This window comes from Exophiala aquamarina (genome assembly GCF_000709125.1).
Source record: "Exophiala aquamarina CBS 119918 chromosome Unknown aczIA-supercont1.7, whole genome shotgun sequence".
In the NCBI taxonomy this organism is placed as follows: Eukaryota; Fungi; Ascomycota; class Eurotiomycetes; order Chaetothyriales; family Herpotrichiellaceae; genus Exophiala; species Exophiala aquamarina.
In genome coordinates this window covers 275173-302358 of record NW_013550581.1, presented here as the reverse complement: position 1 = coordinate 302358, position 27186 = coordinate 275173, and the positions used below count along the sequence as shown (strand labels likewise).

At 51.4% G+C, this 27186-nt stretch overlaps 9 protein-coding genes across 9 annotated transcripts; 4 read left to right on the top strand and 5 right to left on the bottom strand.

The window, feature by feature from the left end:
* Positions 1 to 850: 850 nt before the first annotated feature.
* A1O9_08150 (uncharacterized protein) lies at positions 851 to 4438 on the top strand (the record flags this gene model as incomplete). The annotated part of the gene is made up of 3 exons (XM_013402536.1): positions 851 to 1177; positions 1233 to 4221; positions 4278 to 4438. The coding sequence occupies 3 exons, from the start codon at positions 851 to 853 to the stop codon at positions 4436 to 4438; spliced, it is 3477 nt and encodes a 1158-aa protein (XP_013257990.1).
* Positions 4439 to 5382: 944 nt separating this feature from the next.
* A1O9_08149 (mercuric reductase) lies at positions 5383 to 6989 on the top strand (the record flags this gene model as incomplete). Its single annotated transcript, XM_013402535.1, has 3 exons — positions 5383 to 5512; positions 5606 to 5637; positions 5721 to 6989. The coding sequence occupies 3 exons, from the start codon at positions 5383 to 5385 to the stop codon at positions 6987 to 6989; spliced, it is 1431 nt and encodes a 476-aa protein (XP_013257989.1).
* Positions 6990 to 7639: 650 nt separating this feature from the next.
* A1O9_08148 (uncharacterized protein) lies at positions 7640 to 9508 on the bottom strand (the record flags this gene model as incomplete). The annotated part of the gene is made up of 2 exons (XM_013402534.1): positions 7640 to 7951; positions 8045 to 9508. 2 exons carry the CDS (start codon positions 9506 to 9508, stop codon positions 7640 to 7642), a joined length of 1776 nt encoding a protein of 591 aa, XP_013257988.1.
* A 6251-nt stretch (positions 9509 to 15759) lies between these two features.
* On the bottom strand, positions 15760 to 15975 carry A1O9_08147 (uncharacterized protein; the record flags this gene model as incomplete). Its single annotated transcript, XM_013402533.1, has 1 exon — positions 15760 to 15975. One exon carries the CDS (start codon positions 15973 to 15975, stop codon positions 15760 to 15762), a length of 216 nt encoding a protein of 71 aa, XP_013257987.1.
* A 2406-nt stretch (positions 15976 to 18381) lies between these two features.
* A1O9_08146 (uncharacterized protein) lies at positions 18382 to 20993 on the bottom strand (the record flags this gene model as incomplete). Its single annotated transcript, XM_013402532.1, has 4 exons — positions 18382 to 18673; positions 18725 to 20609; positions 20677 to 20711; positions 20809 to 20993. 4 exons carry the CDS (start codon positions 20991 to 20993, stop codon positions 18382 to 18384), a joined length of 2397 nt encoding a protein of 798 aa, XP_013257986.1.
* A 777-nt stretch (positions 20994 to 21770) lies between these two features.
* On the top strand, positions 21771 to 23139 carry A1O9_08145 (uncharacterized protein; the record flags this gene model as incomplete). The annotated part of the gene is made up of 2 exons (XM_013402531.1): positions 21771 to 22592; positions 22645 to 23139. 2 exons carry the CDS (start codon positions 21771 to 21773, stop codon positions 23137 to 23139), a joined length of 1317 nt encoding a protein of 438 aa, XP_013257985.1.
* Positions 23140 to 23302: 163 nt separating this feature from the next.
* A1O9_08144 (uncharacterized protein) lies at positions 23303 to 23887 on the bottom strand (the record flags this gene model as incomplete). Its single annotated transcript, XM_013402530.1, has 1 exon — positions 23303 to 23887. A coding segment is annotated over one exon (585 nt), but the record flags the coding sequence as incomplete, so codon positions are not given.
* A 924-nt stretch (positions 23888 to 24811) lies between these two features.
* A1O9_08143 (glucose 1-dehydrogenase) lies at positions 24812 to 25651 on the top strand (the record flags this gene model as incomplete). The annotated part of the gene is made up of 1 exon (XM_013402529.1): positions 24812 to 25651. The coding sequence occupies one exon, from the start codon at positions 24812 to 24814 to the stop codon at positions 25649 to 25651; it is 840 nt and encodes a 279-aa protein (XP_013257983.1).
* Positions 25652 to 25684: 33 nt separating this feature from the next.
* On the bottom strand, positions 25685 to 26752 carry A1O9_08142 (uncharacterized protein; the record flags this gene model as incomplete). The annotated part of the gene is made up of 1 exon (XM_013402528.1): positions 25685 to 26752. One exon carries the CDS (start codon positions 26750 to 26752, stop codon positions 25685 to 25687), a length of 1068 nt encoding a protein of 355 aa, XP_013257982.1.
* Positions 26753 to 27186: the final 434 nt, after the last annotated feature.

Below are 27186 nucleotides of genomic sequence, written 5' to 3'. Positions count from 1 at the left end.
CTTTAACTGGATGGTCCGCCGAACAGCAGCTCCACCGTTTGTGCGGGTATTCCCATGGCGGATACCTATCGGGCCATACAAGGGACCTCACTCCCAAACCGCCGAGTCTATCAATCTACGGAGTACTCTCATGCTGCTCTGCATGAACAGTCCTTGGTATCATCGACATCATCGATGAAACCCTCTTCAGCCCCCTACAGGGCAGCTCATGGCTATCCATCCATTATTGAGGACATGAGGAACAGCACTTCTAGTGGCTCCACATGGGCAGCAGTCCTTTCTCCCTGCCATCATTACTGCTTACGAGTACTCCGTACTATCTACTCGTGAGGTATCACCGTCAGATGGACTCCGTTCTCCATATCTACAAGCTTCCTTCATTCGGTCTCCACACATCCATCCATTAAAGCTGCCAAAAGCCATGCCGAGACTAATGGATCGAAGTCGACACTAACAATATCGATCCATGCCCCGGGGGGCTGAATTGTGCCAAACCCTTCAACCAAGACCTTCTCTCTCCAATCACACCATCCATATTGCCAACTCTCCTCTCAGGCCCCTGCTAATCCTGGTCCCTTCGCAAGGCCACTGAGCTTCCTGGCCTCAGCTCTGTTGCTCAGCCCTGAGGGGCCCGGTCATCAGAATGTCCTATGCAACACTTTCATTCATTCTTCCACCTGTTTGTTGCCTATTCACTCGCTAATCAGTATCATTGCTCGACCGTTTTGCGTAATCCCCCTTTGCCTTGCAGCGTTCGCCTGGAGCTCTCCACACATTCTTTTCAATCCTCGTCTGAGCGCCCTGCCCTCAGCCGCTTACCTATAAACTAAACGATTCCCTCACGGACAACATGTCGCGCAAGCGGAAGCTCTCCTCTACTTCCATCGACGCAATGCCATCAGCTCAGGACTTTTCCAACGACCGGGACGGCGAATCTGCCGGTTCCAAACTGACGGCTACCATAAAGGGCCTTTTTGAGAGCATTGCTGGTTCTGCCCCTGATCCTACCAATCCAGTCATCAATGGCGCCTCCGTGCAATCCCGTCCATTCCTAGCTCGAGTTTTGGCCGATATTGCCAGTCAAGCTCCCAGGCTGGGCGAAAACATCGGCTTGATCTCTTCTTTGGTTGATACCAAACTGTTCGATGGCGGCATGGTGGATGATCGGATCTATCAGGTTCGTGGTCACTCTTTATCTTTGTTATTGCCGTTCATTAATCCTCGGGTCCTAGATGGAGAGAATCATCCAGTTGGCTGCATCATTACCCGCGGAGTCCAAGGCTTTGGGTGATCTGAGTGGTCAATTCATAAAGCTGCTGTGGGAGAACCTGGAGCATCCTCCACTCTCCTATCAAGGGGATGCGTATAAGTATCGTACCGCGGATGGCTGCAACAACAACATCATGTATCCTCACCTCGGGAAAGCTGGCTCATACTACGCTAGGACTGTTACTCCTCAGACTCTAAAGCCTGGTGTACTCCCGGACCCAGGTGTTATTTTCGATGCTATCTTCGCACGTGAGGAAACACCGAGAGAACATCCTAACAAAATATCTAGCATGCTGTTCTACCTTGCAACCATCATCATTCACGATTGCTTCCATACAGACCCGACCGACTACGGCAGAGTCAAGACATCGTCCTATCTAGATCTTGCTCCTTTATATGGCAGTAGCCAGGAAGAGCAAAACAAAATCAGAACATTCAAGGATGGCCTCCTGAAACCTGACGCCTTCTGTGAGAACAGAATCCTTGGCTTTCCACCAGGTGTCTGTGCCATCATTGTGTGTTTCAATCGGTTCCACAACTATGTAGCAATACAACTCAAAGAGATCAACGAAGGGGGTCGATTCAAGATTCCTAAGGACGAGAGCGATGAGAGGGCTGTCAAGAAGTTGGACAATGACCTCTTCCAAACTGCTCGACTGGTCACATGTGGGCTTTATGTCAACATCATTCTTAATGACTACGTGAAGACCATCCTTAATCTCAACAGATCCAGCTCGACCTGGACCTTAGATCCTCGCAAAGACTTCAGCGAGGTTTTTGACGCTCAGGGTGTGCCCTCCGGTGTGGGCAATCAAGTCAGTGTGGAATTCAACCTGGTTTACCGATGGCACTCTGCTATCAGTGTGAAAGATGAGAAATGGACCAATGAATTGTACAACTCCTTGTTCCCGGACCAGGACATCTCCACAGTCACCCAGGCCGATCTCCTGAAAGCCCTGAGACGCTGGCTCGAGAAGATTGGCAGCGACCCGACGAAGTGGGAGCTCGATGGCGGGAAAATTAAGAGAACCGAGCGTGGCACCTTCCGCGACGAAGATCTTATCAAGATCTTGAGTGATGCCACTGAGGACGTAGCATGCGCCTTCGGACCCAGAAACGTCCCCCTTGTGATGAAGTTGATCGAGACATTGGGAATGCAGCAGGCAAGAGCATGGAATGTGGCGACGTTGAATGAACTCCGGAAGTTCTTCAAGCTGGAGCCTCATCGAACATTCTCCGACATCACCAGGAACGAAGAAGTAGCTCGTTCATTAAAGGCTCTCTACCAGCACCCCGATTATGTCGAACTTTACCCTGGTCTAGTTGCTGAAGATGCCAAGGATCCGTTGGAACCGGGCTCCGGCCTATGTCCCGGGTACACCATTTCCAGGGCTATCCTTGCAGATGCGGTTGCGCTCACTCGAGGCGACCGCTTCTACACTATCGATTACACGCCAGCCAACTTGACTTCGTTTGGCTGGGCACAGGTCAACTCTGATCCCGATGTTGCGCAAGGTGGCTGTTTCTACAACTTGGTCATGAGAGCCCTGCCATTCTACTATCGAGGTAACTCGATATACGCCATGTACCCATTTACAGTACCAGAAGAGAACCGCAAGATCATGGCCAAACTCGGCAAGGAAGAGCAATTCGACTATCAGAGGCCGTCATATATTGGACCTCCAACATCGATCCGCTCATGGAAGGCAGTGACCGACATCTTGAAGGACCAAGCCTCATTTGCGGTTCCGTGGGGCCCTCATACCTATTCCTTGACCAAACACGATTATATGCTGAGTGGCGACAAGCCATCCAACGCAACGCAACGCAAAGATGTGCAGAACGCCCTCTACTGTCCTGTCAATGGTTTAAAACAAGTGCAAACGTTCTACGAAGATCTAACAACTCAATTAGTTGTCGCAAGGTCAGAACGCTTGAGAGGCGAGTGGTACCAACTTGACGCGTGCCGTGATGTTGGCAATCCATCACACGCTATTTTCGTTGCCAAATTGTTTCACTTGCCACTCAAGAAGCGTGGAGACATGAACCTGGCTGCCGTCGAGGTTGATCAACTCTATCTGGCTCTTTCCGTCCTGTTTGCATATGTGTTCCTGGATCTTGATACCGCACGGTCATTCAAATTAAGGGGCGGAGCAAAGACGGCAACCGAACAGATCGGGAAACTCGTCAAGGTTGTCTGCGAAGCTGTCAAGGTCGGCGGCTGGCTCCATCTTGGCGATCTGCTTCCAATGGGAACCGCTGGGAAGATGCTAGAAGATTACGGTGCCCAACTCCTGAAACGTTTGTTTGAAGGCGGGAAATCGGTGGACGAGGTTGTGTGGACTATCATTCCCACTGCTGCCGCGGCTGTTGCCACGCAAGCGCAGCACTTCACCCAAATGTTGGACGTTTACCTGAAAGAGGAGTATTATACGAAGCACTGGTCCGAGATTCAAAGGTGCGCATGGTCGAATGCACCAGAGGACTTTGAGAAGCTCAAGGGCTATGCTCTCGAAGCAAATCGTCTGGCCCCCGCCGCCTTCGGCCTGCTCCGCAAATCCAACGTCGACACTGTCATCGATGACGATGGAACACCAGTGGAGATCAAGACCGGAGATCAAATCTACACGGATTTCATCACCGTCGGGCTCGACGAGAAAGTCTTCCCCAACGCGCGCGAAATTGATCCAAATCGTGATCGCTCGCTGTACATCCACCACGGCTACGGTCCTCACTCGTGCCTCGGTCGACCCATCGTCGAAGTCGCCATGGCAGCTCAGTTGAAGGTATTCGCCAAACTGAAGAACCTTCGCCGCGCGCCAGGCTCCCAAGGTCAGCTCAAGAAAACGATTCCTCAACCAAATCCGACAAGTAGCGACCCTAAACCCAATCCGGGCAGCATCGAGGTCTTCATGCTCGAAAATTACTCCTCCTGGTATCCTTTCCCGACAAGTAAGTAAACCCATGCCCTGGACTCATTTCTCGGAAGGCTAACCATCATTGTGCAGCGCTGAAAGTACACCACGACGGCCTACTACAGGACCAGCCGGACCAACTGGCTGCTGAAACCGGTGTGCCCGGCATTCAAGACGATATCCAGGACAGCGATATGGCGCAGAGCAACGGTGTACACAGCACTGGCTACAACGAGGAGATCCAAACCGCATGATGATGAGCGAGCGAGCAATCGTAGGCTGACAGGGCAAAGATGCAAAAGACATCAGACCGTGTGGCGAAATTGTGAAATCAGGGGCAGGAATTGGATTGGTCAAAGTCTGTGTAACAAAGGACTCTTGCAGTCTCTTGAACGTATCTGTATTGGTATGTAGTAGTTAGCCTCATCCTTACAACTTAACCCTGTTACAATACTTCTACGTCCTCGCACACGGGCACTCCCTCATAGTCTTCGCCTTATGACCCGGCATGGCTCTGAGAAATCGCGCATATATATAGGAAACCACGTCAGCTTGGAATAACCTAATCGTCCCCCTTTCACGCTCGCGATCGCATGCCTTTGGCTCCGAAACAACCATGCAGATCACCTAACATACATACATGATACATCCTTTGAAGCCCTGGTCTGCGGCTTGAAGCCCATTCATGCTTTCATTCATTCCTTCCCCACAAATCTTTCCAAATCAAGGCAGCCTGTCTGACGAAGATGCACCCGTGGGGACCGGGAGGGGGCGTGACTAAGCATGCGTCGCGTTGTCTCAGGGTGTGTGTGCCCCAGAGGAAGGAAGGGGGAAAAGAACATTTAAAAAGCGTTGCTTGCTCAGACCGGCCCGCGATTGTCTTAGTTATTAAAATTCCTTTGATCCAGGCTGCCGTGGATAGTATCACAAGAGAAAAGATACGGAACCAAGAAAAAAAGAGGTCAATCCCTTCCTCGACGTGGCCACTGGTTAATAGTGGAATGATCACCACCCCGAATATCTATCTGAGCAACTTTGTTTAATGCTCGCGAGACTCGTGATCCCACGACGAGTCTTGGTTTTTGACAACGGCCGCCTGCAGGCACGTATTTCAACAACGTTACCGACCCCAGTGTTGCGGAAGATTTCTACTTCCTCGCTCCCGTCGTCTACTCCTAAGGGTAGCGGCAATATTACAATGTCTTCACCAACTACAAACCACTACGACGCCATCGTCATTGGCTCGGGCCAAGCTGGTGGGCCTCTGGCTCAAGCATATGCGAAAGCAGGTCGGAAGACGGCGTTGATTGAGAGTACGCATGTTGGAGGTTAGTTCGAAATCTTGGATCTTGAACTCAAGGCTTAGAGTGGGGGGGAGTTCACGTGTATGGATCAAGGTGCTAATATGTGATATCGCACAGGAACATGCGTCAACGAAGGATGCACGCCTACTGTAAGTTTGCCGATTCTGCTTGCTATTGCTGTTCCGAGCCGGACTTTGAGCTTGGACTAGGTAACTAATGCAATGCTTAACAGAAAACAATGGTAGCATCGGCGAGAATCGCCCACCTCGCGTGCCGGGCACAGTCATACGGCGTACAATTCAAGAAAAGCTCTCTTATCATGAACATCGAGACGGTTCGAAAACGCAAACGCGACATTGTCGATTCCTTCCGTGGCGGCGGCGAGAATCGCATCAAGGCCACCGAGGGCTTAGACCTAATCATGGGCAAGGCGAAATTCACGGGACCCACGACCATCGAAGTCGCCATCAATGGGTCGAATGATAAGATAGTCCTCACGGCAGATGAAATCTTCATCAACACTGGCTGCTCGCCTGCTCAGCTGGACACCAAGAATGCAGAAACTGTCCCCGCGATCTTGAATTCCACGACAGTCATGGAGCTCGGCGAAGTCCCACGACACATCGCTGTGGTCGGAGGAGGATACGTGGGGATCGAATTCGGACAGATGCTGAAGCGGTTCGGAGCGAAAGTCAGCATCATACAACGAGCCGACCGACTCCTGCCGCGCGAAGACCCTGACGTGTCGGAAGCCGTGAAGCAGATCCTCGTCGACGGCGGCATTGACGTGTACACGAGCACGCAGACCACGGACATCGGAAACGTGACCCTTGGCCAGATCGTCATGTCGCTGAAACTTGGCGACGGGAGCATTAAATCCCTTCTCCTCTCGCACGTTCTCAGCGCCGCAGGCCGCGTACCGAACACACCAGACCTAGGCCTCGAAGCCGCCGGCATCGAAGTCGACAAGCACGGCTTCGTGAAAATCGACGAGCACCTACAAACGACCAACCCGCAGGTCTACGCGCTCGGCGACGTCAAAGGAGGCCCGCAATTCACCCACATCTCGTACGACGACATGCGGGTAGTGCGGCACAACCAACTGACGCACGCCAACAGCGGCGAAAAGGCATCGATACAGAACCGCCTCGTCCCCTACACTGTCTTCATGGACCCACAGCTCGGCCGCGTCGGGCTGACGGAAACCGACGCGCGCAAACAGTTTCCAGAGAAGAACATCAAGGTCGCGAAGATGCCAATGGCGTATGTCGCGCGCGCACTCGAGACAGATGAGACAAAAGGTTTCATGAAAGCTGTGGTGGATGCGGATACCAAGGAGATATTGGGTTTTGCGTGCCTGGGAATTGAGGGCGGTGAGATCATGAGTATGGTCCAGCTCGCGATGATGGGTGGCTTGACCTATGATGAGCTGGAAGGCGGGATCTTTGCGCACCCTTGTCTGAGTGAGAGTCTGAACAATTTGTGGGGGTTTCTGGAATGAGCATGTGATGATGATGATGATGGTGATGGTGACGAGCTGGTAAAGGTTTGGGCATCGAGAGTGGACTTGGGAAAAGGAGGGATATGGCTTCAAAATCGCACCGGAGATCATCAGATGAAAACCATGCAGGAGCGACGCGCCCCGTCATCCTTTTGAGGCGACATACAACGACGAAATAAAGGGATATATGGAGGTGGCTTCGGAATTGGGATGATTAGAGGCAGAAAGGCTAGATTGTGGGTAGGATGCTTCGCCAACGACCATGGGAACAGCACGGAGGAGATATCCTGGTACTGTCTGATCTTTACACTGTTTTGAGCAAACGAGCGAGATACTATACTACGTTGAAATAATAACATCCTTCAATCTCGCATCTGAATACAACTCTCCACCTTCCACCACCCGTCGTGCCGGAAATCTCTCGTTCCCTCCTAGCCAATGTCTCCAACTCTTCACTCCCTTGGATCAACGTCTCCTTTCCTCGTCGTACACAGGCAAGGGCGTCCCCACGAGCTGCGCTTTAATCTGTAAAGCAACGTGCCGCGAATAATACCGGGCGTGGCCGATCGTACCACCCATATACCATAAGCCAGGATCTATTTGAGGAGAGCAGCGCTAGGTCAGTAACTGACTAACTCGAAACAAGATAGTTATATATTGAAAGAGAGATCCTGGTAGATGGTACCACCATAAGAAACGTTTGCTGAGTGAGGGTGGGGAGGAGAACACTCACGGCCTGTTGCCTTGAACGCCCCTTTCAGCTCAGCCTCGTCATCCAAACCCCAAAAATCATCGACCGAGTCAGCGACACCCTGACCAAAGAGTTTAGCAACGTTGGTGCGCATATTTCCCACGAATCCCGTGCAGAACACAATGACATCTGCAGGAATTTCGGTGCCGTCACTGAATCCCAGCCCCGTGCGCGTGTAATGCGTGGCGAGTGCGCCGGATTTCATCTTGATCTATTTTGGTTTGCGGACGGCCAAAAAATTAGAAAGCTGGAGCTTCACGTACTTATTCACAAGAAGTTGGTTGTCTTGAGGAGTAAGACTTACAAGGCCATTGGCGATCTTCTCCGAACACCCGACGTCCATGTAATGGCCGCCGAGTTTTTCGAGGATATGCCACATGATGTCCCCGTAGCGCTCGCAGCGAAAGCCCGCACGCTCCAGGGCATCAAATCTTTCGGGCTGGTTTCTCGCCATCGCATGCAGGGCCTTGTGGCTGAGGAGTCTCGTCACGGCGTACGGCATCGAATAACCTTCGCGGTCGGCGTCCACGGTCGGCACGTCGGCATTGTATGAACGATCACTGATGGCCTTGAAGTATTCGCACGGGAGGACATATGTGCGAGTCCGCTGGACCATCGTGATGTTCAAGAGGCCTGCTTCGACCATGTCTTCCGCGACATCGTGTGCTGTGTTGGCTGTGCCTATGATGATGCCGGCTTTGCCTTTCAAGGCATCTGCTGATTGATAGTCTGCTGAATGGAGCACTGTTCCTTGGAAATCCTCTCGGCCGGGGTAGGTGGGCATGATAGGGTCCTGACCTCCGCCACCCACTGCCATGATCACATGTCGAGTCTGGATGGTCTCCTCACCGCCGGGATGGTTGATGCGAAGAGTCCACAGCTTCTCAGTCTCGTTCCAGGTTCCAGACTGCAAGACAGTTCTGAACCAGATATTTTGGTCGATACCAAACTTATAGATCCAATCCCTATATCCCTTCGCCAGATCATACTTTGTGAGGAATTCTTGGTAAGGGAGTGGAAATGTACGATCGAATGGTAAATGATTATACTCACGGGCGGTGTGCAGTCTCGCTGAATCATACCGAGTCATCCAGTTATCACCGATCTGAGCGTGCTTCTCGAGAACAATATAGGAAATGCCGAGAGCTTGGAGCCGTCCTGCCGTACCGAGGCCGGCCTGACCGGCTCCAACGATCACGCAGTCAACAGGTTGTGATGAAGGGAGTGGGTTGATTCCATTAGTGCCCTTGCGTGCCGGTTGTGAGAGCTCGTCAACAGGCGTCAGTTTGTCGACATCGGCGCAGCCTTCCAGCTGTTCTAGAATAGTCCTGATCATCCATATTCTCCACCTTGAATTCTCATCTTGGACCAGGGACAGAAACCCCGAACATGTTGATGCAGGACTTCCACCATTTCGGAATGCGAAGGCCACGTTGACCCATCCAATGTCCTTGTCCAGACGTGTAGGTTTAGCTGAGCCCGAGATCAAAGAAAAGCCTCCTGCTTGTCGGATCGCACAAGTCTGGGCCCAAGCATTGGCAATCGAAGGTGCAGAGTAAAACGTTCTCAAGGTCCCCGTGAGAGCAAATGTATCTCGCCAGATGGACTCGTCAGAGAGATCAGCTGGATCGAGATGCCGTAGTGATTCAACAAGTGGAGCGGCTATTGCATCGAAGTCTAGGGAAATATCGAACCATGATATTGGGAGGCTGCACGGCAGCGTTTCTAGAATGCTTCTGGGTGCATAAGGGGCAATTTCAACATCCATCACGATTCGATGCGCGTCTCAGTTGCCTCTAACCGCGAATGGATCGATGGGCTCTGGATCAGTAGCTCAGTCAATGCCTCGCAAATCTTGCTACGGTCGTTGTAAGGATGGAAACCCTCAATGAGATTCAAAGCCCACCGGGAGCGGTTCGAGTGCTGGAAAGCATTCTCCGAACTGGACAACTCTGGGTAGGCATATCACCGAGAGAACGGCAAGAAATGTTGAATCCCGAGTAGAGTGAAAATGTGGCGACAGCCAGCCCTGCAAACAAGTGCCGTGTCATTCTCATCCCAAAAATAGCAGGAGCTTAATCTTGCACTCTCCAAGTACCGTACATTGTACGATAGCTGAGGTGCATTCTTAGGAACACCGGGCAAAAGCATGTGGAGAACATGAGGAACTCCCGCGTGTTCGACGATGTGGGAAATGGGGGGAAGGATGCTTGAGCAAGTAACATTATTAATATGCGGGGTCGATATTCGCAATTCCGTCCACCAACGTTCAGTTTCTTCAACCATCAGCTGTTGCAAGATCCATTGGTAGTTCATACCTGAACAATAATCTGTTCCCTCGTCACCGCTCCATCAGCATAAAACTAGAGGCCGCACTTGGAGATGTCGAGCACAAGGCGGATCTCGACGGACGGTGGGATTGCTGACAGTCCTCTAGCACGACGACCGCACAGCACCAGACTGAAGGCGCCCAATACCGTGAAGACAGAAATGGCCAGCTCCTGAAGGCCAGATGGATTGATCACAGGCTGTTCATCAGCCCAAGATCGAAATGTCCTCTCTCTGCGCTTTCTCAACAGGAGCTGAGTGGTTGGGAACTGTTCATTCCTGCACGAGACAATACGGCTGCCCCTGGGCACAAGATCAGGCTTGTTGGATGCGGTAGTGAGCTGGTTTCCAGTTCAGCCAAGGGCTTGACAACGGCCCAGTGGACCTTTACTGCTATTTTTGCTCCGTTGATCCATAGATCCTCGAGTCAATTGCTGTGGAACGTCTTCACCGGTTAACGCTGATACCGTCGCTGGTCCAGACTAAGCTCAAATCCAATCAGCTGTCCAGGGTCGCATGACCGACGGTGACTCATTCCGATGCTGGATGTCTTGGTGATTCCACTTGGCCTTGACATGAAGTCGCTCTCGTTGAAGCGCCGGTGGAGATGGATTTGGCAACGACACCACCTTCCCGACATGCTCAGCCGGCCCCTGTTCATGCAATAGGTCTCCAATTACCCGACCGCTCCAGAAGGAGAACGAGCTCAAGCATTACCGAAATTGGCCCCTTGGACAGTCTTCCACGGAGTATTAGTGAAGTGCGTCAGGATGGAGGACGGGGTGAGCGCCACAAATTGTGGCTACAGACTGATCACGGACGAGCTATGCAGCCACAAAGTGGCTTTTCCGCCCCAAGAATAGCTGACAACAGTGGCTGAGGCGGCCTGGCACCCTGGCACCCTGGCAAGCCCCATCGCCAACGCCAAGCCACAACGGCTTCACCTCGTTGTTTTCAAACCCGCTTTTGAGACTTGGTTGGGAAGCCTCATCCTTCAATGCGTCGTACTCGGCACAACGGTGCACATTGCGGAGCAAGGGTTTAAACTAAGGTTCCAGCCTCAGCAAGCTGGTCCATCGAAACCCAAAATCGAAGCTTTAGAAACCGACTCGGTCGGTCTCATGGAGGGCTGGGCGATCCCGTCCCTTCGAGATACGTGGAGCTTGCTTGCTTGAAACGGGCCCGTTGCAGTTCGTGGTTGTTACATAAACGACTGTTAGACAAGTACACAACCTCCCGTGTCGGCATAAATGGTTCCGATCATGGGGTCACCACCAGCCACAGCAGATGTGCTCTGATTCTCGACGCCCTGATCCGCTCCCGCTTCTCAGTGCAAGTTACACTGAGCTGCATAGCCCAACTATCGGGGCAGATGCAGGTAAGTGCGGCCACGGGGCGGGCGACTTGTTATTGTATAGTACGCCTTCGTTCAGCTTGGCGATGAGCAGGTACTGTGATGCAGGTACAAGACGCAAATTAGCCCCCATCTACAGTAGGACTACAAGTGGAGGTTCCGTGGGGCGCACATCCATGGTTTCAAGGTATGTAAGTTTGGATGGCATTGTCGATGTGAGGGCGAAACCCCCCATGCCGATTCTTCTTTCACAGTGGTGGTGGCATAAGGATGTCTTCAGTTTCGTGACCAGTTTGTGATATTGGCCTTCAGCACGTGTAAAACAAAGGTGAGGGCCAAGTATCACAAATGAATGGTGATTGGACAGGAAGTAACGACATCCCTGAAGTCAAGTATCATCCGCCTCGTTTGACCGCAAAAGGGCATTTTGCATCCTGAAGGATGCACCTATTCTGGAAGGCAAGAATTTCCTTTCCAGACGAATGGTCTGGGTATTGCTCCATCTGATCCTATCATCATGGATATGAGATCACAAGACGGAACTCAACCGGACAATCGCTTCCACTATGACTAAATCCCTGTCATTCATGCATCTCTTTCCAGACTTCAGTCAGAACAGGATACAAATCCCACTCTCCGGCCTCGCCAATCAAGTGGCACCTCGTACTCTCCACGGTCGATATTAACGAGATTTTCAAATCCTTCCCAGAAAGTGCTGTAGATTAAATCTTGCCGGGTCTGGATAGGCTTGGGAACATCGCGCGAGCGGCCATTTAGCGCAACGGTTGCCAAATAACCAACGTGCATCATTTAGCATCGAGATATCCGCTCCTTAAAGCAACGTAGCACCCAGGCGAATCCGCCGTGGCCAATGTGCTGGGCGTATTTCCTGGGGGCGTGATTCATGTAACCACCACTGCATCAGTCTGTAGTTAGCTGCGGAAATGGATGGTTCCCAACTACTAGTGAAGGAGCCGGGTCTAGTACTACCACTTAGAGATACTCGGCTATGCAGCTGACGGCCGTGTGCGGCAACGATGGCAAACAAGAGGCTAGCAATGCGATGACGGGAATGGCGCGACGCATAAAAGCATCCCTTAAAAAAGACCAACTAACTAATCGATCCACGTAAAGTAACAACAACAACAACACCATGAACGGACCAAAATACTCGAGATGGCACCTTCGCCAAGTATACCCATAGCCGCATTGGGGTTGGCAACGCTCTCAAGTATTAATTCGCTGCTGCTAGCAGCAGCGAATGCGAGAGAACAATTGAAGATGATCCCGGCCGCTTCCGCTTAATGGCTGCTAGACTTGCGCGGAATCACCGTCTACCCACTTGCCTTCCACCTTTTCGTCAGGACCTTCTTTACAAGTAGATGGTGCATTGAGGGCGGCCGAAAAGGATGTCCTAAGCAGTCACCACACAATCACTCCACCATGCAGGGCTCAAAGGAACAACAACCACAGAATGCACGAAAGCCGGTTGCCAGATAAGGACAACATGCTCCTCCGATCCGCGCGGGCGGCTTTTGGTTGATTATTCATGGTCTTGTGGTCTTGTCTTATGCCCCCCAGCCCCTCGCCCCCTCCCCCAGCAGGGTAGGGTCTGCCCAAGGTAGGTACATAGGCAGCCGGGGGGGGGGGGGTTGTCATCTCTCTGGACGCCGATCGGATCACCACACCACGTCAGTCGGCTATTGAGCGTGACATTAGAAGTGATCTCGATTAATCGCATGCAGAGAGCAATCTCGTAGTCAGAATGTGGGAGCTAGTTCGCCGTCCGTCCGCATGACTTGTGCGGACATGGACATCTCACGCCCTCTCACAAGCGAGCTCGCACCGCACTCGCTCTGGCCTCCGTGGTATCATCGATGCGAGGCCGCTATCTCTGTCCTGCTCGCTTGATACCCTGCAGGTAGTGACAAAGCGAGACCATCGTTCAACAGGGTGGTACATGCAAGGTGCGTACCGGTGAGTATGCGAGTCATGCGGGAATTTTCTGAATCTCGAAACCGAGCGGCCAGACGAAAAGAGCGACTTGACCTTGCTTTGAATCCCTCGACTCCTATCGCGCCACTGGGAGAAAGCATGTTTTGGCGTATCAATATTGTCTCGAACTCCCAGTCAGGAAGATGGAGGAGGATTCACAAGAGTGTCTCTCCCTCTCTGTGTCTATACCTGAGTATCGCACGGTCTTCTCCCGGTCATCGTTTAGTCTGCATTGGGAAGAGGCGGCAAGTGTCCATGTGCGCTGTAACAAAAGTTACTCTGTACTGTAGATAGCCTTGGCCCGCTCCTTGATTCATGACAGCCGCCCACCAGCCACAACACTAACCAGTTAATCTTGTGGCGTTCGAAGAATCAGGCAAAAGGTCTCGGATCCTTCTTGGACTATGCTTTCGAGCCACGATGGATTCTTCGAAAATTCAAATCTTTCTTTCTTGGCGAGAATGAATCTCCAGGAGAAAAAGAATTCCACAATGCTAGTTCACCCTCGTGACTCGTGACTCGAGAGATTCGTGTTCTAGGAGACCGAGTAGTACGAGCTACTCCGTACCTGGCCTTGTGTGCGGATATGCCTGTTGCGGCTGAAGAAGTGCAATGCAGCGGGAGGGCCTGGTAGCCACCGCCGAGTACTCAGACTCCTACCAGTCCCAGTGGGCTCCAGCTGGAACTCCATTGCCCACTACGGCGCAGAAAGATACCTCGGTAATTATTAGTTAGTGCACTCCTCTCTCTCTCTTTGGATCTCCCCCTCTCTTGCATTTATCCCCACAGAATTGTGGCATGGAGGATAAGTTCAGAGGGGACTAGGAACACAGGATCAAAAAGGCCCCACCTCCTATTACTTACCTTGTGAGTGCTTCTCGACCGAGGGACTATTTTCAGCCCAATAGATGCGCCCCAGGCTGGATGTGGCAAGGCCCGTACGGGCTTTTGGGGTCCTTTGTTGCAACTTTTGGTCACAGTACTAGCTACCACTGCTGCTGCTCAGATATTGATGTCTCACCTTTCTCGCTGACAGATACCTAGGTACGTCCCGGTAGCCATACAAACGTTATGCGCAGTCGAGGCAAGTGTGCACAGGCTGAGATCCGACCCGGCCAAGTGTGTTTTCGTCATAGATCAAGGCTTAGGGATCATGATCAGCCGATCGATTGCCTCGAGGTCCCGGGCAGTCTCTGGAGGGCTTCTGAGTGGTTGACCTTTCGCAAACATCCTGGTTGGGTAAGCCGTAGTAATTAGCGAATAGATGCGAATAGATACCAATTCCTGGCGATTTCGAACACCAAGAAGCATGCAAGTGAGAAAGTGCTGCCTTCAAGGAGAGTCATCACTCAGGACAGAAGTTCCAGGCTGTCTGTGTTCAAAGGAGGGCAAGCCCAAAGAAAGAAACTGCGCTGCCTGCTGAGAAAGATTTCTAAGTAAGGTCGGCCGCCATGGTCGCCTGAAATTGTAAGGTACGCCTATCGTGATTTCAGGCTGCCAAGCCATTACACTCCGTCGACAACGACATCACACGTGAGCACTGGGTACATGCCGCTTCCCAGGATTCCATCTCTGTTTCTGGGCCGTACGAAAACTCGCATCCGATAAGATACATATAGTAAAATGTTTCAGAACCGTTTTTGGACACGCAGAGTAAAGCTCGCGTGACCATCCAGCCCATCTAAGCAGGACTCGCCAACGCTCACATTCTCGAACCACCTCAACCAGTGGTAAAAATAACCCAAAAGAAGCTACCCGTTTCAGTGCAATTCCAATATGACCAACGTTAACCGTGTTAAGCCCTTAGGACGTCCCTGCGTCCAGCTAAAATACATTTCTGCCAAGGAAAAGACTTCGTGAGATGACTGAAATGAAACACAGTCTGCCAGAGAATGAATGTGTCGGGGACCGGGGGACGAACTGAGAGGTCGACATACTCTGCCCGTGACTCTTCTAGCGTCCATTGCTTATCCGACATCTCAAGCCAGCTTTGATGAATGAAGCACCATGAGCGTCGATGACGCCATTTGGTATTGTAGCTCGTCCCAGTCTCACCCTTTGGTTGTACGACCCTTACAAAACAGACTTCGTAGGCTGTAGCTAGCCTGGGCTACGATGGCTGAGTACTCATGTTGACTTGGACCACGGGCTGCGCCTCTAGTAATCCATGGAGCGGCAGTGAAGGGAGAGTTGAGTCGGCCATGCCTTTTTTGACTTCCAACCACGCAGCCAGTGATTTTATATTGTCTGTGCTTCGACATGATCCCGGCATGTTGAGAGGTCCAGTTTCCGTCGCAATATCAGCATCTAGCTGAGCTGCACCTCCAGCATTGTTGATAGGGTCAATAAATGTTGACGCATGCATCATTGATCTCAACGCCGACCTGAATTGGAACCGTAGCCACCGCTAGAATAGCCAGAGTCATGCCAGTGACGGCTACCAGTAGGTTTCTGCTCCGATGATGGTTTGTTCTCTGGTCTGCGTCTTGCAGCATGGTCCGGACAAGCGAAGCCGACGAGAACAGTCTTCTCGGTGGTTGAATGGCCACGTTGGCCATATCGTTGACATGGATCGACTGAGTGTTTGTGATATAGACAGCGACAAACTGAATATCGTTCAACAATTTGATAGCACATATTTTCCACACTAGCAATGAGCAAGCTTTCGGATGATTTGGATTGGATAGAATGATTGAGTTTTGAATTTGAAGATTGATCGTTCTTTCAATGTCAAAGGATGTTAGATATAAGTACGTTCCGTAGATGCACAACGGCGTCTTTGGATCTGAAGGATCAAAGTCCAGACCTCTTATATTCCAAGAGGGTCGAGTGTAGCCTTGTAAAGTAGCCAATCAGGATAAATTGCCTGTCAGGCAGAGAAACCGGAAGTTCGTGGCCCACGGAGGGTCATATATCTCGGGCTATAATCATCCAATGAAAAGAATACAGGAGAACCAGGTGAATAAAAGCATCCATCATGCATCGTAGGAAGGAGGAAGTTCACACAATTGCGTGTTTGACCGGACACTCAGAAGCTCCGACCGAACACGTTTTGCGGATCTGAACCAACGCCAATCAAGATGGAAAGCAGAGGGCAACAACGAAATAAGAAGTTGGCCTTACCAAGATGGCGTAGCCTAGTAATGCAATAGAAAAATGACCGAAAGGTAAGGAAATGGCTAGATGTTCCTGAGGGCTGGGTCCGAAACGAAACGTGGCCTGCGATCATCGCATGAGATTCATGTCGTTCAATGACCAGGATGTAATTCAAGCCGAGAGCGGGGCGGGTGTTCGTCACCAACCTTGTCCCGATGTATACATATCTCGGCCACTGGAATTCCATGTCATGTTTGTGGCAGCGAGCAGCGATCCTGGTGTGATGGAGGGTCTGAGGCTGAAAAGGCTTGGACATATCGGGAGTAGGGCGGGCGGTGCTGAAAAGTCACGACCCAATCTGGAGAGACGATTTGCTTGAGATACAAATCCCGCAAAGATGACTAGGAACGGATCAGAACGACCAGACCGTTGGGTGAAAGAGTCACGGGGGACAGGGAACGATGAAAGTGGGAACCATGGGAAGGGGGGCGGAGGATGGGAATTCTCGAGTTAGCGAGGGCAAGTTGCATTTTGCCACTTGCGAAGGTCAGCAAGCAGTTGGCAGGGATTGTGGGAGTATCTCCAAAAAGACAAATCATACAAGATGGTTATCCGCAAGATGTCAGATAGACAAGTGGGCAGGGCAAGGCATGGTTCCATACATGACTCAGGAAGCAAAGAAGAGTGAGGAATCGACGGCACGAGTGACGCGGTCAGGTCAATGGTATTTGCGAGACGAGGGAGGTCCGCAGTAGTTTGTTCGTGCGGGTGAAGTCCACCGCGATCCTTCCTGGCGAGTGGGCGCGACCGGCTGTCATGTGATTTGGCGTGCCAGATCAGAAGCCACCTTCCGTGAGGCACTAGCGACGTTAGCATCTGACTAGTGACGAGTGGTGCTGTCCAGAGGCAGCTATGCCGACATATCAACATCAGAGGAAATAATAGTCACTCGTAGTTAGCATGGTGCAAATCCCGAGGTAGCCATCCAAGCAGGCTATTCCTACAGCTAAAACGGCCAAGGCACATATTAGGATGTAGGTATGTGCGACTGTGACAGAATGAATTGAAGCTGATGGGCATGGGGGCTGCTAGGTCGCTGGTGGAGGAGCCCCAAAGTGGGTTGATTGGTGCCAGTAGTGGGTGAGGAAGCCGCTCGGCCCGACGTCATCTTACGCTCCCGCTGGGCGTACGGAGCGTGCTTGGGGCCTTCCAGGTGGCTTCTTAACTAAAGTCCTTTCCCAAATCCCTCCTTTCGCCCTTAGCTGTCGCCCAACCCCTGCTCATCCCCTTCTGCTGGGCTGAGAGGCAGAGAAAGCTTTGCGACATTCCTCGTTGGTCAGCTCGTACGAAATAGCTTCTTGCCAAAGTCTTCAAAAGCCAAGCCGTGTTGCACACCCCTACTGGATCGTGAGCCCTATTTCTTGGAGGGCTTAGCTTTATCCTGCTTGCTCGCCCTATCCGTTCGGCAGGACCAGGAAACTTAAACTGTCCTCTTTCGGCTTTCTATCAAATTGAGTCTAGGGCAAGGCTGACTCGAGAAACGTGAAACTCCCTGAAATACTGAATGGTGACATTATTCCAGTGGTCTCTGACAGCGGCTCCGTGGCTTGGACTGTGTCTTTTGTTCGAGTCTCGACTTCGGGCCCGTTCTTCGGAATCTAGCTCGTCGTCGGATGTTGAATGGAGTGACTGCCCGACGTCTCAGCTAATCTGTTCGACCCGTCATACCCTCGTTGGATTTCGAAAACCATTCCTCAGCTCGACGAGGTTTGATGGCCATATTCCATTTCTATTCGACCTTTGGCAACCCTTTATCCGGTCGCAACGACATCGGAAACTGAGGGGCGGTCCTGTCGTTCCACCAGGTCCTAGCCTGTATGGAAAAGCCAATCCGCTTCTGGATTGGGAACTGCAAAATTTGGGATGAGAGCAGTGCTCATTGCAGAGAGATCTGGGGCCGCCGCCTGACCTATATTCTGTGCACTGCCGTTATCGACCCCTTCTTGCGCCATGGGTAGCCGTGGAAAGTTGAAAAGATCAAAAACATCCAAATATTCCAATTCATTGGGGGCGGGAGTGTTTGCTCGCGTTGGATGGTACGACTTGACTGCGGATGCGTGTGGCTGACGCGATATCAGAAAGTCTAGGTCGTAGGCACAACTATCGTTTAAGCTTAGCAACTGAACCAATAGATTTTGGGAACGACCTTACCGGCGCATATCGGCGAGAATCTTCACCGTAGATGGAGTGATTCTCTCCCCTGTCATCCCGCTTGTCCGGTGTGACTGTCTGTATTCCCCAAGGACGCGGCCAAGAATCTCGCTATATCGTTTCGCAACGAGCCAGTGCTCACCCATCTCGGATAGAGTCGTCACAAAAAAGTCAATGTCAGGGTCCACCTCGTGGTCCATAGTGGAGCCGTGCACCAGCATAACACGAGAACCCACCCATATGGCGAAAGCAAACGGGGGCCCGATCTTGTCCAGTAGGCCACTGAGCTTAACGAAACGACATAGTTGCCGCAAGTTCTCAACCGCAGACAAGCACCGCTGCATTGCGCTATAGGAGGAGGAGAAGATAGGTGAGCTTTGCGCCGGGTACGCTGCAGATGAGTTCAAGCGAATGACTGTCAGGCAATATGCCGCATGAAGCATGATCCAGCCACAATTGGTATTTTTAGCAGGCACGTTCGATTTCATCAGCCGGGTGATGTTTGCAAACTCGTCAGGCAGACTGAAATGCCAAGCATTAAGATCGCTGTCAAGAGCACGGTATGAGCCTTGCCACTGCTCCACATCCGTCAATGAACCAATGTCGATGGGGCGTTTTAGAAACTGGTGAATGTGGCCAAGAATAGCCATGAGCTCACAGTGATAGGAGAAATGTCCGTGGTTGTCTGTCATTCCAGTGGCGTATCGTGGACGCTCCGGAGGATGAAACCACCGTGTTTCCACAAACTTGTTCGCTGCAAACAAATCATCCCTGCACGGTAGGCGTCTGTCAACCTCTTTTTCATCAAGTGCAAATTCAAAAGCCGTTGCAATGGTGGCATATCGGTCGAGCAAATAGATCGCCCAGAAAAGTCGGCGACGTTCTTCGTCTTCGATCCAACTCCTAGGCTCTGGTAGCACAGAGACCCTGAGAGTCGCGATAGAGGGATACAACGGAGTCGCTAATGATGATGTGGACTCGACTGCGAGACCAAGTTGAACCATACTTCTACTGATCAAGGCCAACAGGTTCCAAGCTGGAGGACCATTGGTCGTTCCAGTGACATCTAATGCAAGAATGACAAGAGCCTGCGACGCCCTCACATTAGAGTTCTCCAACCCGAATAGCTGCACACGCTGCTTAGAGGTATCATGATAATGCCGACGACTCTCTGGAGTCAAACGAGGATCTGTTGAGAAGCGTAATGCGGTTGCAACGATTGCGTGCAACAGCACTCTCTCAGCTTCGTCCAACGAGGACGCCCCAAACAGGGTATCTAAGGTCGTTTTACGGTCCAGCAAAGGGAGCCAAATATTGACGTGCTTGAAGTAAAGGTCTACCAGGGAATAGAGTAGATCATAAGGGGGAAGCATGGCTGAATGCTCATTGAAGACCTGTGTTCCTTGGTAACCTGCAGTGGAATGGGGCGAGGTCAGAGAGTTCGCTGAAGGGGTGTAGTAGCTTTGGGCCTGTGTCATCTGTTGATCCGTGATGTTTTGTGGCCCAGAAGGATAGGGGAGTGACCCATGTCGCGATGCAGAAGCACGTAACTTTGGGTCGATCATCTGTGGCTGATAGCTCACATCAGCGGAGAAAGCCACGGTCTGAGCATCATAAGAGCCACGTGGTTGGGCTTCCGGACTGACGACCGGAACGCTTGGGCGCGAATGAGGCGCAACAACACTAGAAGAGGGATCAACGGTGCATGACGCAGCAAGATGCGCAGCCAACTGTTGGCCTTGCTCGTCGAGGAGTTGTTCCAGGCGATCAAGCCTGGATTCGAGCTCACGTCCATAACCGGCTCTCAATCCAGGCTTCTTTCGTTGCTTATATTCACAAGGATGGTCATTGCGAGAACACCATCCACAAGAAGGCTGGACTCGATCTGTGGAGCCAATTACTTGTTGCTCGAGAATGGAAATGTCTAGAGAACAAGGATGATGATGACATACCACACTTGACCTTTCTGTGCTTGCAAGCCTCACAGCTGTCCAGCTCCGGCATTAGCAGAAATCCACATGGCTCGAGCATGAAAGATCAGATTGAAAGACGCGAGAACAGGTGTGGATAGCGCGACTACTTACGTGACATTCATGGGCCTCTTGCGCTTCCTTGAACCATCTCGCTCGTCATCAGAGCCAGAAACCGAAGTGGTGGGTGACGCGGAAAGACGGTGCTGGAATGGGCGCGCGTCATGGCTGGGCAGATTGGTCAGGCCATTGCTGGCACCATGATGATTTCCATAAAGCTCAGGCTTGGTAGGATTCATGATGGATAATTTTTGCTTGCAGTGGTCGTGATTCTGAGGAATGGCAACATTGCACCGAGAAGAAACAATGCTGTATCTCGGGCCGAGATTAAGCAGGTCGACCGAGAGAGGCACTGAATACAAGAAAGATGGAGAAGGCTAGCAGAGGAAAAAGCTGGGGAAGAAATGGAAACGGGCGGCAGGCCCTCTGGGTGTCTGGGTGTCTGGGCGCCCCTCTCTCCTTCCTGTTGTTCTCAACTGCCTCCTTCCTCCCCGCCTCCCTCCAAGCCCTAACCTCCCAGGCTTGGCATGCACGATGGCACATATCACGTGCTGTTCAATTGTCGTTCGACCACCTCTCCAACCGCCTGCCTGGGTGGCCGTCAGCTACACTCTACGGAGTTCCACCTACATGTGTATGTCAAGGTACCCCCGCAAGAGTCCCGAAGAGGTTGTAGCCACCGCCGACGGAGCCATGGTGGCCGTGCCAAAATCCATCGAAGCGTTGCAGCTGCTCTGCTTCTCCCGGTCAACACTATCCCGATCAGCGAACCATGATTCCATTTCATCGCGTTCCACCCCTCAGGGCATCATGGACGGACCCCCAAGCTCTGAATTGCCGTGAGATTAGTTTCCCTACATAAACTGTCGTAGTCTAAAGCTCGTTCTGTGCTCCCGTTCTGTCCCCCACGCTTCGCCGATCAATGGGAAGCATCATATAATAATCATTTCATCGCCCACGACCCGGACACATATCTTTTCTCCCACCTCTCAAACTTAGGCAACACAGTCCCCAGAATGGCGTCTGTCAAGTCCTTCCCAACAATCAAAGCCGTGCGGACCTTCATCATCGAGGGCGTAGGCTCTGGTGGTGATTATCATAATGTCAAAGGTGGCCATTGGTTGATCGACGCCAAAATTGCAACTCCGATGTCCAAATGGGAGAAGTACCGCAGCTCTAGAACGACATTTGGAATCAATGTCTTGGGGTCTTTCTGTGTCGAGATCGAAGCGACCGACGGCACAAAAGGATTTGCGACCGGATTTGGAGGGCCTCCGGGCTGTTGGCTTGTCCAGCAACACTTCCAGCGCTTTCTGCTTGGAAGAGATCCCCGGGATGTCAATGATCTGTATGAGCTCATGTATCGAGGTTCCATGTTTTATGGTCGCAAAGGGCTGCCGGTTGCAGTCGTCTCAGTTCTTGATTTGGCACTATGGGATCTCCTTGGAAAAATTAGAAACGAACCAGTCTACAAAATGATCGGCGGTGCAACGAGAGATCGGTTGCACTTCTACTGCACAGGGCCCGAGCCAGCCGCTGCTCAAAAGATGGGTTTTATGGCTGGCAAGGTACCCTTGCCTTACAGTGCAGAGGAGCCCTACAGTCTGAGGAAGAACATAGAATTTCTCAAGAAGCATCGTGAGGATGTGGGGCCTGATTTCCCTCTTCGGGTGGACTGCTGGATGTCTTTGAATGTTCAATATACGATCGAACTTGTATCTGAAGCAAAGCGACAAAATATTAGGATAGATTGGTGGGAAGAAGTTCTCTCTCCTGACGACTTTGATGGATTTGCTTTATTAAAAAGAGCGCATCCGGATACAAAATTCACGACGGGAGTAAGCATACCCAATGTCCAGACCACCACCTCTGATACTGACTGCCTTATAGGAGCATGAATATTCTCGCTACGGATTTCGCAAATTGTTAGAAGGCCGCAACGTCGATATTATCCAGCCTGATGTTATGTGGCTGGGAGGCCTGACTGAGCTTCTGAAGGTCACAGCCATGGCCGCCGCATACGACATCCCCGTCGTTCCTCACGCTTCGGGTCCTTACTCATACCACTTTGTTGTCAGCCAGCACAATTCCCCATTCCAGGAATATCTCGCAAACAGCCCTGATGGGAAGAGCGTCCTGCCAGTATTTGGAGACTTATTCCTCAACGAACCCATTCCCACCAATGGATACCTAGATGTCAGTGTTCTTGATAAGCCAGGATTCGGTCTTGAACTAAACCCGAACGCTCGATTGGTTGATGCAACCAATCTGTTGGGATTTGCCCCTCAGAAGTCTTTGACAGCGCCTGTAGAGCAGAAGGAGACGAAAGTCAATGGCGATCACGTTGTTCTGAACGGAGAACTTTCTGAAGGCCATGTTGCTTAGACTTTGTGTACCTTGTTAAGTTGTCATTAACTTCTGCATTATAGAGGGCGTTGGATTTTCAAAATCCCCGCAAGAATTGGAAACAAATGGTATAAATCTTTTCAGTTGCCGGATAAACCGGCCTTGCTCGCATTTGACTCTGTTACTGGTTTGGAGCATTGCGGTTGTCGCCAGGTGTTCGAACTGCTTGGCTGGCGTGGAACTCAACTCCGGCTGGCGCTTGCTCCAAGAAATACAACCCGTCTCTGAGTGCAAAGCGCATAAGAGGCTGAGGGTGGCCCCTAGCCCAAACGACGAGGACCCCGTCATTCTCCTCGGCCAGATATAGATTTACGTTTTTAGACTGCTTCAGTTGCGACCACGAAATGAGGTTGACCCCACCATCAGGGATATACCTGACATTTCTGATCGTGAGAGGTTGCCTTCCCAACAAGTTCTGGTCACTGGGGCCATACAGCTTTGACCACACCGAAGACGAAGCGTCTCCTGCAGGTAGAGACAGCGTGGCATCGCCAATGCCCACGATGGGTATCGGATTAGGGCCGAAATGAGCCACCGCCTGCGCGTGAGACCTGTTCGTGTAAGGATTCAGGCTGCTGTAGCGGTGCAATAGTGTTCGATTACTGCAGACGTGTGATGTCGCCCCCGTGTCGAATATCCAATCTTTGTCGCCGAAAGTTGCCGCCTTCCTAGGGGCAAGGGGCTTTGTGGTTGGTGAAAGAACGACTCCTTCGTCTCGGGGCCCGGGGCCGGAGGGCTCGGTCTATACAATTGGTGGTTAGATGGAGTAAAATGCTTGAAGGTGGTTTAGGAAGCATAGTTTACCTTGATGTGGTCGTACTTGATAATCGTGGAGTCTTCCTCTCGAATAATCGATATGTGAGGCACCATCGACTTGAACCCGTTAGCTTTGTCAGCGCATAAATTTTCAGTGCAGACGATCCTTTCCATCGAAGAGGAAACGCAGCTTTCCCCTAGAGACGGGCTGCCCATGTATGGATCGATGACGTCCGTTTTGGCGCCAGAGAGCATATTTCAAGATATGTGCTTGACCTACCACAGCCCCGATGAATGCCAACATCCCTGATATCGTGGCCAAGCCACGCAGTTTCGAGCTTGCTTGACGAGACATGATTACTATGGAAACTTAAATGAAAAGGACGTAACAAGACTCCTGAGCAATGCAGTGTAGCACGCAAGGCTAGACGACCTGAAAATCAACTCAATGACCCACCAATCCACTGGCAACAATTCAAACAGGGAGATGTTGAAAGGATTAGCTAAACCCGTGCCTCTACGGATAAACAGTCCTCCGTACATCCGATAGCAAAAACCAGATTTGGGTCGAGCACGTGCAACCGGCAGCCTCGCTCTATGATCACCCGAGAGCCAAGACGCCTCTGGCCTTCCCCCCCTTCACGATTTCCGGCCGAGGGGCAGGTGGTTCTCCGGGTGGCTCCTCTGCACCTGAGTGCCAAGTGCATTGAGCTGATGCATCATTACTATGATAATCGGGTCCACATGGGAAATGCTCAAATGAGTTTCCTGGTGAGCTTCTATCCTCCTCGAAAAGGAAAACACCCAAAGGTTGTACCTAAGTAACTTTGCACCACCTCATTTAATACCACAAAGGAAACCCCGAAGCACAAGAAGCCCGCAGAACAGTGCAGAAATGGCGTTACCACCACTCATCGCAGGCCAGGTGGCTGCCATTACAGGAGGACTCACCGGGATCGGAAGAGGAATTGCTATATTGTTCCTGTCTCATGGAGCCAGCGTCGCCATCAACTACCTGCCATCCCACAACAAGGACGAGGAAAAGCTGCTGTCGTCACTCCGCACTGAAGCATTCGACGCCATCAAATCTAGAAATCCATCCGCATCCCTACACAACCTCGACGACGTACCGTTCCTGACAGTTCCAGGAGACATATCACAGCCGGAGGGCGGTCAGGAACTTGTGGCCCAAACTGTTGCTCGATTTGGCCGGCTGGACACATTTGTGTCGAACGCCGGGATCTGCAAGTTTGAGGAGTTTCTCGAAATCAGCCCGGCATCCTACCAGCGGCATGTCAACACGAATTTGTCTGGTGCCTTTTATGCGGTACAGGCCGCTGCACAACAGATGACCAGGCAGGAACCCCAGGGTGGATCGATCATTGGTATTTCCAGTATTTCAGCATTGGTTGGTGGCGCTCAACAGTGTCATTACACGCCAACTAAAGCCGGAATTCTTTCCCTCATGCAATCGACCGCTACGGCGCTTGGCAAATATAACATTCGTTGCAATGCCCTTCTCCCAGGCACGATTCGAACACAGCTCAACGACGAGGATTTAAAGGATGGGAGTGAGAAGAAGACGTATATGGAAGGCCGGATTCCTCTTGGAAGACTAGGGAGACCAGATGACCTGGCAGGACCAGCTCTTTTCCTCGCTGCCGGCGAGCTGTCATCCTATGTCACGGGTGCCGCAATATTGGTGGACGGAGGAGCTTTCGTCAATTTTCAATGAGAAGATACCCATTTCCCATGAATTTTGGGGATTTTAAATCTTAATGTTATATGCTTGTGCCGCCGTGCCAGACCAGACCTCTTTTTTCGACTGCGCGCTTGCATTCTGGGACTCGAGAATTGCTTCTACTAGATCATGCCAATGCTGCCACGAATAATTGCCTGGGCCACCAACACCACAGACCGGCCAGTCAGAGCCGAATAGGATTCTCGATGGAGTGAATGCTTTGAATACAACATCGGCCCAAGGCCTCGTTCGCTCCACCAACCGTGCTATATCTTCAGGATGCCCTTCGTTTTGGGGAGGTAATTCTGAGAACCAGCCGGACAATTTCATGTATGTCGAAGGGTAGCTGGCCATTTTTTCGATGTTTTCTTTCCACCCGAGGAAGTCTGGATGCCCTTCATTTGCGTGAGATGCCGTGAGGTGTAGATTCGGTTTACAGAAATGGTTGATGATAATTTTGACTCTGCTCCCTGACGTGTAAACCCGCTGCATCATGGTGCATGCTTCCTCCAGTTGGTGCAGCCCTCCCTCCCGAGCGTCCACTCCGAGGTCAAAAACCAAATCTTGTTCTCCAAGCCACTGGAGACCCTCGATGAACTCGGCTTGCAGCATTGTTCCAGCTGGTCGGGACTGGACCAAGTAACGGAAACCTTTCAATCGATCTGCTATACCTGCATTCGAGAATCTCGTCTGAACATTCTCGACATACTCTGCTAAGAGAGAGGTCCCTGCTGGTACCGGCGCCCATGGGACCACTCCCAGAACAAGCCGACTATCTTCCGGTACATGGCCCTCGCCCTCCACTGGTGAGCCGGTAGCGATTCTTACCAAAAAATCCACTTCTTTCAAAGCATCTTCCCAGTCAGTGTTACCGAGCCCAGACTTACGGTCGGTTTCCAGAAACACGAACCCCAGCAGGTTAGTCTGTCTTGCAGACACAGCTTTGTAGTCTTCGACACTTCTCTGTCTGTTCAATGGATGATCTGCTGGTAGATCTCCTGTCCAAGCGAGTGTAGGAATGTGAGTTTTGGCATATAAGTGGATGTGAGAATCTATTATGGGGAATGCAGCGGTGTTGGAGGTCTGGGACGCCATGCTGGTAAAACAATAGTAGTTTGCACCAGACGAACATCTAGACGGTAGCAGTTGTACATTGTTCAGGGACTTTAGTTAATTAATCAATTGGTGTCCTGGTCGTGTACTCATAAAAGCCGTCGGTTAAATTTGGCACGAGGGTGCGTCGGGTTGGGCAAATGAGTTGAGAGCGGATCCAACCAAATCATTGATTTCGGGACTTCGGAGTAATGTGAAAACGGGTAGCAATGTATCTAGTAGAATTGTCCCGCTCATGGCGCAGTTTAATTAAGAGGCGGTCCTAACTTGATCATAGTCGTGAACACCATGCCATCGCACGTGGATATCCTCATTAGGAGGAGGTTGATGATAAGAGAGGCTGGACTATTCAGATGTTGATCTAGCAGTTATGGGATAATAGAAGGGTGGAGCATAGAGTACGGTGGAGCATAGGG